Here is a 12,725-nt window from a genome sequence, read left to right on the forward strand (position 1 = left end):
TGTGTTGATGAAAACATGAATAATGACTTAGATTTAAATATTTTAGTGTTTCATAATTTCTATTTATTTAGCATCATATCACATATTTGTTTTCATTTTAAATAAAAGTTGTAATATTCTTTTAAATTAGAATAAAAAAAGATTCAAGGAAAACCAATGAAAGAGATTCTTGATTTATTAATTAAATATTTATTTTTTTATATATAAAAAAAGTAAAGAAGTGAAGCTGTTGTTGTCAGAGGAGACGACCTGAGAGGTCACATGACCACCACAGGAAGACACACGCCTGGACACACACACACTCACACACACACACACACACACACACACATATGATCACACACTCACAATCTTCTTATGTCAAAAATCATTTGATTTCTTGATTAATATTTGAAAAAAGTTGAACCTTTAAATCCTGATACAGTATTTATTATATATATATTTTTTAATAAAAGTGGGTTTTCGGTGATTTGTGATTTTCGATTTTCTACTGAATCAAAAAAGAAAATGACTTTTTGTTTGACTCTCGTTTCAGTCACTACAAATATAAAATCACGTACTGCGCCTTTAAGAGGCCGGCAGCAGACACACCTGGTGAAAGAATAAAGACATTGAAGCTCTGTGCTGCGTTCAGGTGGTGTCGGAACAATGGGAAACGTTAGTTCCCGACGTGAATCGTTAGGATGTTATTGAACTCTTATCGGTTCTTTATGATTATTCAGTCACACATTTAATTAATGAATGAACTTTAAAGTAGAGTTCAGGTTTTCCTGTCGCCACCTCTGGTGGCCGCCAGAGGAACTGCACTCACAGAGTAACAGGATGAGTGATTCTAGGCTTTAGCTCAGGCAGCAGCTGTGTTGCCTTCAGGGTCAACTGGAAACTTTGGTGCTTTTCTGAGAATTATGACTATTTAAAAAAAGAAGTCATAATGTAAAATGTAAGCCGTGGAGAGACTGTCAACGTCTGATCAGAGGATTAAAGCTCCTCACGTCACATGAAACACCAAACATCTTCATTAATTCATATTATTGTTCATATAATCTGATCTTTTGAAAGAAATGTTAATCAATACAGAAATATATAATTTACAGGTATTGAACACTAAAAAATCACTGATGAGATGTTGCAAAAATATATGTTCTAATATATATATATATATATACACTACCGTTCAAAAGTTTGGGATCACTTAGAAATGTCCTTATTTTTCAAAGAAAAGCATTGTTTTTTTCAATAAAGATAACATTAAATCAATCAGAAATACACTCTATACATTGTTAATGTGGTAAATGACCATTCTAGGTGGAAACGGCTGGTTTCTAATGAAATATCTCCATAGGTGTATAGAGGCCCATTTCCAGCAACTATCACTCCAGTGTTCTAATGGTACATTGTGTTATCGCCTTAGAAGACTAATGGATGATTAGAAAACCCTTGTGCAATTATGTTAGCACAGCTGAAAACAGTTATGCTGGTGATATAAGCTATACAACTGGCCTTCCTTTGAGCTAGTTGATTATCTGGAGCATCACATTTGTGGGTTCGATAAGACTCTCAAAATGGCCAGAAAAAAAGAACTTTCATGTGAAACTCGCCAGTCTATTCTTGTTCTTAGAAAAGAAGGCTATTCCATGCAGAAATTGCAAAGAAACTGAAAATATCCTCCAACCATGTGTACTACTACCTTCAGAGAACAGCACCAACAGGCTCTAACCAGAGCAGAAAGAGAAGTGGGAGGCCGGTGCACAACTCAGCAAGAAGACAAGTACATTAGAGTCTCTAGTTTGAGAAATAGGCGCCTCACAGGTCCTCAACTGGCAGCTTCTTTAAATGGTACCCAAAAGCGCCAGTGTCAGCGTCGACAGTGAAGAGGCGACTCCGGGATGCTGGCCTTCTAGGCAGAGTGGCAAAGAAAAAGCCATATCTGAGACTGGCCAATCAAAAGAAAAGATTGGTATGGGAAAAAGAACACAGGCATTGGACAGAGGAAGATTGGAAAAAGGTGTTCTGGACAGATGAATCCAAGTTTGAGGTGTTTGGATCACACAGAAGAACATTTGTGAGGCATGAACAGGTGAAAAGATGCTGGAAGAGTGCCTGACACCATCTGTCAAGCATGGTGGAGGTCATGTGATGGTCTGGGGCTGCTTTGGTGCTGGGAAAGTGGGAGGTACCAGGTGAAAGGGATTTTAAATGAGGAAGGCTATCACTCCATTTGGCAACGCCATGCCATACCCTGTGGGCAGCGCTTGATTGGAGCCAATGTCCTCCTCCAACAGGACAATGACCCAAAGCACACCTCCACATTGTGCAAGAACTATTGAGGAAGAAGCAGGCAGCTTGCTGTCTGTAATGGAGTGGCCAGTCACCAGATCTCAACCATTGAGCTGTTGTGGGAGCAGCTTGACCGTATGGTCCTCAAGAAGTGCCCATCAAGCCAATCCAACTGGTGGAGGTGCTTCAGGAAGCGTGGGGTGACATGTCAACAGATTACCTCAACAAATTAACAGCTAGAATGCCAAAGGTCTGCAATGCTGGAATTGCTGCATTCTTTGACGAAAGCAAAGTTTGAAGAAAAAAATTAATACTTCAAATACAAATCATTATTTCTAACCTTGTCAATGTCTTGACTATATTTTCTATACATTTTGCAACTCATTTGATAAATAAAAGTGTGAGTTTTCATGGAAAACACGAAATTGTCTGGGTGATCCCAAACTTTTGAACGGTAGTGTATATATTATATAGTGTGTTTTTAATAATCATATTGTAAATTTAAAAAAAATTACATTTACTTTAGTTAGTCATTTTCTAATGAAATGTTTATAATATTAATAATAATAATACAAATAATACAAATAATAATAATAATAATAATAATAATTAAAAAAACTTTGGTAAATTAATTTTAAAATATATATTTTTTAAGTTCTTTGAAATAATAAACGGGAAGTGGTTGATATATATTTTTCATTGTTATCTTTTTTTAATAAATCTTAATTAATTTAAAGGTGTGTGTATGTAATCTGTGAGAACAAACAGAACTACAGAATGTTTACTATTTGCTTTTCATCAAAAGAAAAAAATTATATATTTGAAAGTTGATTTCCTGAAGTCGAGTTTGTTTTGTTGTTGTTTATCTTTATTCTCTTTTTGAGCTCCGCGTTGGGTCTCCACCTCCGGCTGAGACCTTCTGCTGCACGCTGTTCACCACGAGGAAGTGTGTATGTGAGTGTGTGTGTGTGAGTGTGTGCTTCCCTACTTCCTTCACCCCCCACCCCCTTCCTACCACACACACACACACACACACACACAAGTGATGAGGTCAGTTTTTTAAACTCCAGTTCCACGGTGACCTCATCCCAGGAGGGTCCTGCTCTTATGGCCACATGGTATGAAGAATAATGTCCAAAAATAACAAAATATCATATTTAATTACTAAAGAAATTACGTTGACTTATTTAGTTTTTTCTCTTTTAATCTACTTTGCTGCACATGTCCTCGCTCTGGGACCAATGAAGGATCCTCTTAGTAGCAGTCGTATATCTGTATTATTATTTCTGCTATTAATATCATTCACAGTGTTACTATGTTCAGCGTGCAGTTCCTCTAATGGCCACTAGATGCTCGGCCAAGCCACCCGGAGGAGTTGAAGTGGAGGTGAAACCCTCCAGTCGGTCAGTCCGTTAGTTCTGATCAACACAGTTGAGCTTTTAGTTTTTAGTTTCACTTTTTTACATCAAGTACCTTATTCCTTAATTTATCTTCTCAACCGACACACAGCTGTGGAACAGGAAGTGGGGAGCGTTGACGCAGCGACACCAACGACCACAAAGAGACATCGACCGCTCAGCGTTCACTCAGCCGGAGACAAGAGGCGACAGGAACACCCAAACAACCATCAACCAGTGACTGGACCACCGGCCCCACAACCAATCAACCAATCAATCAATCAACCAACCAATCAATCAACAAATCAACCAATCAATGAGTCAACCAACCACTGAAAATTTGGAAAGTAACAAACAACAGTGGGAATCGGAAGTGTGTGTGTGTGTGTGTGTGAGAGAGTGTGTGTGTGTGTGTGTGAGAGTGTGTGTGTGAACAGAGGTGGTGCGTAAGAGAAGTGGAGCTGAGAGTCGAAGCGATGAGGGAAAGTTTACCAAACTTCACAATTCTCAATAATTAATCAATAACTAATCAATAACTGATCAATAACTAATCAATAGCTGATCAATAACTGATCAATAACTAATCAATAACTGATCAATAACTAATCAATAACTCATAAATAGCTGATCAATAACTAATCAATAACTGATCAATAACTAATCAATAACTCATCAATAGCTGATCAATAACTAATCAATACCTGATCAATAACTGATCAATAACTAATCAATACCTGATCAATACCTGATCAATAACTGAGGAATTTCTAGTGAAACACGTTTTCCTTCATAATTACAACCTATTAATTTGGTGTTGAAGACATTTAAAGGAGCCGTCTGGACGTATTGATCGTTAGCGGTTAGCTCGCCCGTTAGCAGCGACCAGGTGTTCCCGCGCGCCTTAAAGCTCGACCTCCGACCTCACGGGACACGGAGCGTACCTTCAGGGCCACGATGGAGCACACCAGCTCCCGGACGGCGGCCAGCGAGCGGTCCCCGGGGTCGAGGGTCACCGTCTCCCTGCTGAGTCCGATCTGAACCAGGAAGGAGACCCCGAGGACGGACCCCCGAGAGTCCGCGGGGCTCGGCGCCGCCGGGCCGCCGTTGGAGAGCCGGCCGCAGGGCGGGGCCGGCGTGGGCGGGGACGGCGTGGGCGGGGACGGCGTGGGCGGGGCGGCGTGCTGAGGGAGGAGCGGGAACGAGCGGGACGGGGCCAGTGATGGCGAGGCGGGAGGCGGCGGCGTGCTGCCGGCGCCCGCCATGGTCTCTCCTCTCTGTGACGGCGTGCAGGCGGGGGGGGGGGGGGGGGGGACATCCAGAAGAAAGATCTCTCTTCTGGTTCCTCAGCCGAGCGTCTTCTCTTCACATTTCTCGCCGCCGAAATCCTGCGAGACGGGTTTCCTCTCGGCTCCTCGGCTCCTCGGCTCCTCGCCTCCTCCTTCCTTTATAAGAAGCTCCCTGACGGCTGCGGCCTCCGGGCGGCGGCTGCGCGGCCGAGGGGAGAGTCATGGTTCTTCTTCAGCATCTGGATCACAGAACGTCTTCAATTAAATGTATAATTATTTTAAACAGGAATGTTGTGATTATCACTCATGTTGGGCTTGTTTGGGATATTATCAACAACTATTAATTTTTTAGATGCCAGAACACAATTAATTCCTTAAAAAAAAAAATTACCACAATGGCATATTTTCATACCTGAAATACTGTAATAATATTCTAAAGATTAATGTCAAAATATCATAAATGTACCAGACCTCAGATATCAGATTATTATATAATATTTTTAAAATGAATGTATTAATTTAATTTAAACATTGTTGTCATTATGATAATTATTGTATATAATTATAATAATTATGTATATATATGATTATTATATATAATTCTAATAATTATGATAATAATTATGATATATAATTATTATTATATATAATTATAATAATTATTATATATAATTCTAATCATTATAATTATATATAATTATAATTATAATTATTATATATAATTCTAATAATTATGATAATAATTCTCCCACATCTGGTCGTCCAGAGACCGGATCAACAGGTCCGGTTCTGACTTGAAGAGTTACCGTAAAGGAGTTCCGTACCGTCGGCCCGCAAACGGCTCCAGTCCGCTGGGAGGTGACGTAAAGCAGGACGTCTTCAAACCCGTTACTTTTCTTCTTTTTTTTTTTTTAATCTTCTCGTTTTATTTCAAAACTTTCGACCCAAACAGAACTTAAAAACTAAAAAGAAGCGAGAGGGTCCAGACCGAGCAGCTCCGGGTTCTGACGGTTCTGATGAAGCGCGACGAGAAGCACCGAAAACAAACTGCCGCTCGCACCGGGAATTGGGGGCGGAGCTACCGCAGCGGGGCAGAGAGGTCTCACTCTGACGCGTTTATAGGAACCGGACAAGCGAGCGAGAGTTGGGGAGAAAGAAAAACCACAACCAACAAAAAACGGCAATCAATGTGAAATAATGAATGATTGTTTATCAACATAATAAATTAATGCAATATTTAAATCTTGATTTTACGCTCAAATGTTCTCTTTTAGTAAGCTATCCGTTTGAGCCGCAACTAACGCACAACTCCCAGTTAGAAACCTGTATATTACATCATTGTCTGTGTATGATTATTAAAGAACATTAAATCTAACTTCTTAAACTAGCTGAACTTAATCTGGTAAATATTTCCCTCAAACTGCCGACTCATTAATTCCGTAGAGTGATTCATCTGTTATCAATAGGCAATCTTTGACTTTAATTTCATCAATTAGTTATTTGGCGCCATCTGCCGGCGAAATTACTCCATTACCCGAAGTGCAGTGGGGTTCATTTGAACTAGTCTTAATCTCAAATGACAAATCATAATATTAGTTGATTCTATTTTGGATTATTCAACTTAATCTGGAAAATATTTTAAATAATTGTATTGGAATAAAAAGTACAAAGTATTTGAGTGCCAGTATAATGTATACATAAATACTCAAGGGAAGTACACGGAGGTACACGTACACTTCATGTTGGATATTTGACCTTGAGCTCGATGATTAACAGGTTATTGTGAAATTCACATTCCAGAGAATAAGTCACGTGAGTCCGATCAATAAAATAAGTTATTGACAAAAGCGGCGCGTGCAGTGACGCTGTCCACTAGGGGGCGCCACCGGCCAATGCGGTTCAATTCTATTCAGTTTATTTGTTCAACAACTAAATCTCGTCGTCGCACTTCAAAGGATTCCACGTCCCAAAAAATAGCATCAAAACACAGCTGGCTTCCTGTGGGAGGGTCGAGCAGAATTTCAAAATAAAGCTTTATTTAAATACCGTATACTTTCCACCTGTGACGTCAGAGAGCCAAGAACAACAAAACAAATGGATAAAACGTGTCATTTTTAATGTATGATGACGGCGTGTTGATGTTTCCTACATTTCCCAGAATCCTCTTCTGCCGTCATGAGGCGAGTGGAGTCTGTGAAGAAAATTGAGTCAGGAAACTGAAATGTATTATATATATATTTAATAATGGTACTTTATATTTATAGAATGATTTGTACACTGTAAAAAGTGACAGTCTCACTTTAAATGGAAATCTCAGATGTTGGAGAAAAGAGAAAAGACAGGAATGTGACATTTACAGTTTTAATTACTCTGATAATCTTTTGTACACTTCGTATACGTATTGCGCAACGTGTCGAGTGGTTTCTCTGGTTACCAAAATAAAAGATGGGAACTTCACGAGGAGCCGATCGAAGATCTGAAGATCAGAAACCAAAGAAATGAAAGACTTTACCTCCGAGCTGCTCCACACAAACTCTTCACTCACATTTTAGTTTGTATCTCGCGTTTCCACAGCAGCCGTGAACACGACGTCATTAATAATCAATAACGTGCTGCTGCGCGTGTCAAGGCCTTAGTGGTGAAACGAGTCACTCATTCTTCTTTTGACGGTTCACTTATCGATGATGTTGAGCTCGTGTTTATTATTCGTTTATCTTCAATAAAATAAAACAATCTCTGAAACGTATATTTACAGACAAATAAACGAGTTCATAGACGCACCGAGGTGGCTGAGTCTGAACCTGTCAGACCGGAGTCAGGGCAGCAAACCTCTCGGTTCGATTTTACAGATTATAAATCTGTTTATTGATTCTTCTGTAACAAGGTGGTAACAATAAGAAGCTGTTGGATGCATGAGGTATGCTTCTGGCCCAAAACTATAAAAACATTTATTCCCGAAGGCGTTGGACGTCCCTATGGAAGCTCAGCGGGGCCAAACTGTGTGCAGCATAACGAAATGAAAGCAACATTAAAAAGTGTTTTTATTCACTGCATTCACAGTTTACATGTCCCGAGGTCCAGGGTTCTTCTGGAGGCTTCAGGGATCTTTGAATCAGTAGGAATTTACAGTTCCGATGAACTGGATCCCAGTCCACCAGCTGTTTGTTCTGAGGAGTCAAGGAGCGCCGCGCTCAGGCTGGGGGGCGTGGCCAAACGGTGATGTCACGGGTCCCTGGAGTCGACCCGGACCTCACCGAGACCACCGGAAAGGAAACTAAAAAAACTATTCTTTAAAAAGTGTACTCATTTAAAATGGAGGTAAAAACAGTTTGTGTCTTCTTTGCCTTTGGTAAAATCTGATGTCTCCAGACCTCCTGGAGGAGGAGGAGCCACTGGAGGAGCAGCCAGAGGAGGAGCCACTGACATCTCCAGACCTCCTAGAGGAGCCACTAGAGGAGCCATTGGAGGAGCCAGAGGAGGAGCAGCCAAAGGAGGAGCCACTGACATCTCCAGACCTCCTAGAGGAGCCACTGGAGGAGCCAGGAGGAGCCAGAGGAGGAGCAGCCAAAGGAGGAGCCACTGACATCTCCAGACCTCCTAGAGGAGCCACTGGAGGAGCCAGGAGGAGCCAGAGGAGGAGCAGCCAAAGGAGGAGCCACTGACATCTCCAGACCTCCTAGAGGAGCCACTGGAGGAGCCAGAGGACGAGCCAGGAGGAGCCAGGAGGAGCCAGAGGAGGAGCCACTAGAGGAGCCAGAGGAGGAGCCGCTGGTGTCTCCTCCTCAGTGGCTGAGCAGCCGGAGTCGGGCCAGCCAGCCGCTCAGCAGCGACGTCGACGGTTTGTTCTCGGCCATCGGAGGAGAAACGGCGGAGGAAGAGGAGGAAGAGGAGGAGGCGGACTTCTTGGGCGCCGCCCCCTCCTGGTGGGGGACGGCGCCGCCGTGCAGGTTGGCGTTGATGAAGCAGCGGCTGCCCCGGATGTGGTCGACGCCGCGGCCCGCCGGGTGACCGCGGTACGGCAGCGGGAAGCACGGCTCCTCCTCCGGGATGCTGCCGATGCCCTCGTTGCTTAGGAACCGCTGCAGCAGCTCTGGGACAGGAAGTCAGGGACAGGAAGTCAGGACAGGAAGTCAGGACAGGAAGTCAGGACAGGAAGTCAGGGACAGGAAGTCAAGGACAGGAAGTCAGGGCAGGAAGTCAGGACAGAAAGTCAGGGCAGGAAGTCAGGACAGAAAGTCAGGACAGGAAGTCAGGATAGGAAGTCAGGGCAGGAAGTCAGGATAGGAAGTCAGGACAGGAAGTCAGGGACAGGAAGTCAGGGAGAGGAAGTCAGGGCAGGAAGAGGAAGTCAGGACAGGAAGTCAGGGACAGGAAGTCAGGACAGGAAGTCAGGGACAGGAAGTCAGGACAGGAAGTCAGGACAGGAAGTCAGGGACAGGAAGTCAAGGACAGGAAGTCAGGGCAGGAAGTCAGGACAGGAAGTCAGGGCAGGAAGTCAGGACAGAAAGTCAGGACAGGAAGTCAGGGACAGGAAGTCAGGACAGGAAGTCAGGACAGGAAGTCAGGACAGGAAGTCAGGACAGGAAGTCAGGGGGCCCGGAGGGGGCGAAAGGGAGGGCCCGGAACCCCGGGCCCCAGGACCAGGAAAAACAAAAACAGGACCAAAAGGGGGAAAAGGGCGGGAAAAGGGTTTTCCCCAGGGGGAGCCAGGGGACAGGAGGGGAGCATTTCCCCCAGAAAACCGAAAAGGGGGAAAGGGGGGAGGGGGGGGGTTGACCCCCCGGATTTTTGAAAAGCCCTGGGGGCCCCGGGGCCCGGGGGCGCGGAGGAGCCCGCTCCCGCCTCCAAAACCCCCTGGAGGAGCCCAGGAGGAGCGGGCGGGGGCCCCCGAATGACGGGAACAAACAACAAACAAACAGGGGGGGGAAACCAGGATGGGCTTTCCTCCCCAAACAAACATCCCCAACGGGGGAAAAAAAAGGAAAGGGGGAAAATTTTGGGGGTGGGGGAAAAGGGGTAGGGGGAAGGGGAGTGGGGGGGGGGGGAGGGGAGGGAAGTTGGGAAAGGGGTGTTTAGGGGAAGTGGGGGGTGGGAAGGGTGGGAAGGGTGGAAGGAATAGGAAAAGTGGGGTGGAAGGAAGTGGGGGAAGTAGGGGGGTGGAAGGGTGGAGGAAGTGGAAGGGTGGGGGAATAAGGGGGGTAGGAAGGAAGTGGGAAGGGTGGAAAGGGTGGAAGGGTGGGAAGGTAAGAAAGGAATAGGGGGGGGTTTTAGGGGGGGTTTGGGGGAATAGGAAGGGTTTTGGGAAGGAATAGGGGGGTGGGGAAGTGGGAAGGTGGGAAGTGGGGAGGGTGGAAGGAATAGGGGGAAGTGGGGGGTGGGGGAAGGTAGGGGAAAGGGGGGTAAAGGGTTTGGGGAAAAAAAAAAGGGGGTTTGGGGGGGAATTTAGGGGAAAAAAAAAAGGGGAATAGGGGAATAGGGGGTTTTTGGGGGTGGAAGGGTGGGAAATAGGAAGGAAGTGGAAGGGTAGAAGGGGGTTTTTAAAGGTGGAATGGGGGGGAAAAAAAGTTGGTGGTTTTAATTTTTATGTGTTTGTATTATTTTTTAATGTTTTGGAATTTTTGTGGATATTGTTTTGTGTTTGTGTGTGTTTAGTGTGTGTATTTTTATGTGTGTGTTATATTTTTGTTGTGTATTATGTGTTTTTTGGGTATATTGTGTTTTTGTTGTATGTGTGTGTTTGTATATTTGTGTTATTTTTGGTGTTTTATATATTATGTGTTTTTTGTATATAATATGTGTGTGTTTTTTGTGTGTGTTTTTTGTGTATATTTATTTATTTTTTGTGTGTTTTTTGTGTGTGTTGTGTATATTTATATTGTTTTGTGTTATATTATATTTATATTTTATATGTTTTTGTGTGTTATGTTGTGTTTTTTTGTTGTTTTGTTTTGTTATTTTTTATATTTTGGTGTGTGTGTATATGTTGTGTTTTTTTTTTGTGTGTTTGTGTTATGTGTGTGTTTTGTGTGTGTGTTATATGTATATGTGTGTTTTTATTTTTTTGGTGTGTGTATATTGTGTGTGTGTATATTGTGTGTTATATGTTATTGTGTTTGTTATGTTATGTGTTTTGTATATTGTGTGTGTTTTTATTGTGTGTGTTATTGTTATATGTTTATATTGTGTGTGTTATGTGTGTGTTTTATATGTGTGTGTTTGTGTGTGTTTTGTGTGTTTTTTTTATGTGTTGTGTTTATATTGTGTGTATTATTGTGTGTTTGTTTGTATTGTGTGTGTTTTTGTATATTGTGTGTATTGTGTGTGTGTTTTATATTTTTGTGTGTGTGTTTATATGTGTGTTTTTTTTGTGTTTTTGTGTGTGTATATGTATATTGTGTATATGTGTGTGTATATGTTTTTTTGGGTGTGTATATTATATGTGTTTTTTATATGTTGTGTGTTTATTGTGTGTGTGTATTTGTTTGTTTTTATATGTTTGTTTGTATATGTGTGTTTTTTGTGTGTGTTTTTTGTGTGTGTTTTTTTATTATATGTGTGTGTGTATATGTGTGTTGTGTGTTGTATATTTGTGTATATTATATTGTGTGTGTATTTTTTGTGTTTATGTATATGTGTGTGTTATTTTGTTTTTATTGTGTTTTTGTGTGTATATGTGTGTGTGTTATATATTATATTTATATTGTTTTTATATATATGTGTGTGTTTGTTTGTTTATTTTGGTTTGTTTTGTGTGTATTGTTTATATTGTGTGTGTGTGTGTTTTTATATGTGTTTTTATATTTTTATATGTTTTTTTGTGTGTGTGTATTTTTTGTGTGTGTGTATATTGTGTGTTTTTTGGGTGTGTTTTTGTGTATGTTGTATATGTGTGTTTATATGTTATTGTGTGTTTGTTGTGTTTTTTTATTGTGTTTGTGTTGTATATTGTGTGTGTGTTTGTTTTATGTGTATTTTTGTGTGTGTGTTTGTGTGTTTTTTGGTGTTTTTGTGTGTATTGTGTGTGTGTATATGTGTGTGTGTTGTATATGTTTGTGTGTGTGTATATTTGTGTGTATATGTTGTGTTGTATATGGTGTGTTTTATATTTTTTTGTGTTTTATTTTGTATATGTGTGTTTTATGTGTGTGTGTGTATATGTTTGTGTGTATTTTGTGTGTTTGTGTGTTGTATATGTTTTGTTTTATTTTTGGGTTTTATATGTTGTTGTGTAATGTGTGTGTGTTGTGTGTTGTGTATATGTGTGTGTGTATATTTTTTGTGTGTATATGTGTGTGTTGTATATATATTTTTATATTTATGTGTGTTATTTGTTTGTATATTTTTGTTATGTGTATATATATGTGTGTTTATTTTTGTATATTTGTGTGTATATGTGTGTTATATATATATATGTTTTTATTTTTGTATATGTGTGTGTATATTTTGTGTGTGTATATATATTTGTGTGTTTGTGTGTGTGTTTATATGTGTGTGTTTTTTATGTGTGTGTATATTTTTGTGTGTGTGTATTTTGTGTGTATATTTTGTGTATTTTGTTTTGTGTTATTTGTGTGTGTAGTGTGTGTGTGTATATTGTGTGTGTGTATATGTTTTTTTTTGTGTGTATATGTTTTATTTTGTTTATATGTTGTTTGTATATTTTTATGTGTGTGTTGTATATTGTGTGTTTTTATATTATTGTTTTATTTTGTGTGTGTTTTATATGTTTGTGTTTTTAAATTGTGTGTGTGTATATGTTGTGTGT

At 41.0% G+C, this 12,725-nt stretch overlaps 2 protein-coding genes across 5 annotated transcripts in view; both read right to left on the reverse strand.

The window, feature by feature from the left end:
• The window catches only part of LOC130202155 (serine/threonine-protein kinase D3-like), a 27,602-nt gene extending 21,600 nt beyond the window's left edge, over window positions 1–6,002 (reverse strand). The window contains exons 1-2 of one of the 4 annotated variants that reach the window (XM_056427492.1): window positions 5,785–6,002; window positions 4,616–5,199 (exon numbers count right to left, since the gene is read on the reverse strand). In XM_056427492.1, the coding sequence (XP_056283467.1) occupies window positions 4,616–4,936 (321 nt within the window). In that variant the 5' untranslated portion in view covers window positions 4,937–5,199; window positions 5,785–6,002. Of the gene's footprint in view, window positions 1–4,615; window positions 5,200–5,766 lie in introns of all 4 variants that reach the window. The other 3 variants (XM_056427493.1, XM_056427494.1, XM_056427495.1) reach the window with 3 other exon arrangements.
• Window positions 6,003–7,182: 1,180 nt separating this feature from the next.
• The window catches only part of cnksr3 (cnksr family member 3), a 32,079-nt gene continuing 26,536 nt past the window's right edge, over window positions 7,183–12,725 (reverse strand). Inside the window, exon 9 of the mRNA XM_056428884.1 lies at window positions 7,183–9,054. Coding sequence (XP_056284859.1) covers window positions 8,743–9,054 — 312 coding nt within the window. The 3' untranslated portion in view covers window positions 7,183–8,742. The remainder of the gene's footprint in view (window positions 9,055–12,725) is intronic.

The sequence above is a fragment of the Pseudoliparis swirei genome, chromosome 12, assembly GCF_029220125.1.
Source record: "Pseudoliparis swirei isolate HS2019 ecotype Mariana Trench chromosome 12, NWPU_hadal_v1, whole genome shotgun sequence".
In the NCBI taxonomy this organism is placed as follows: Eukaryota; Metazoa; Chordata; class Actinopteri; order Perciformes; family Liparidae; genus Pseudoliparis; species Pseudoliparis swirei.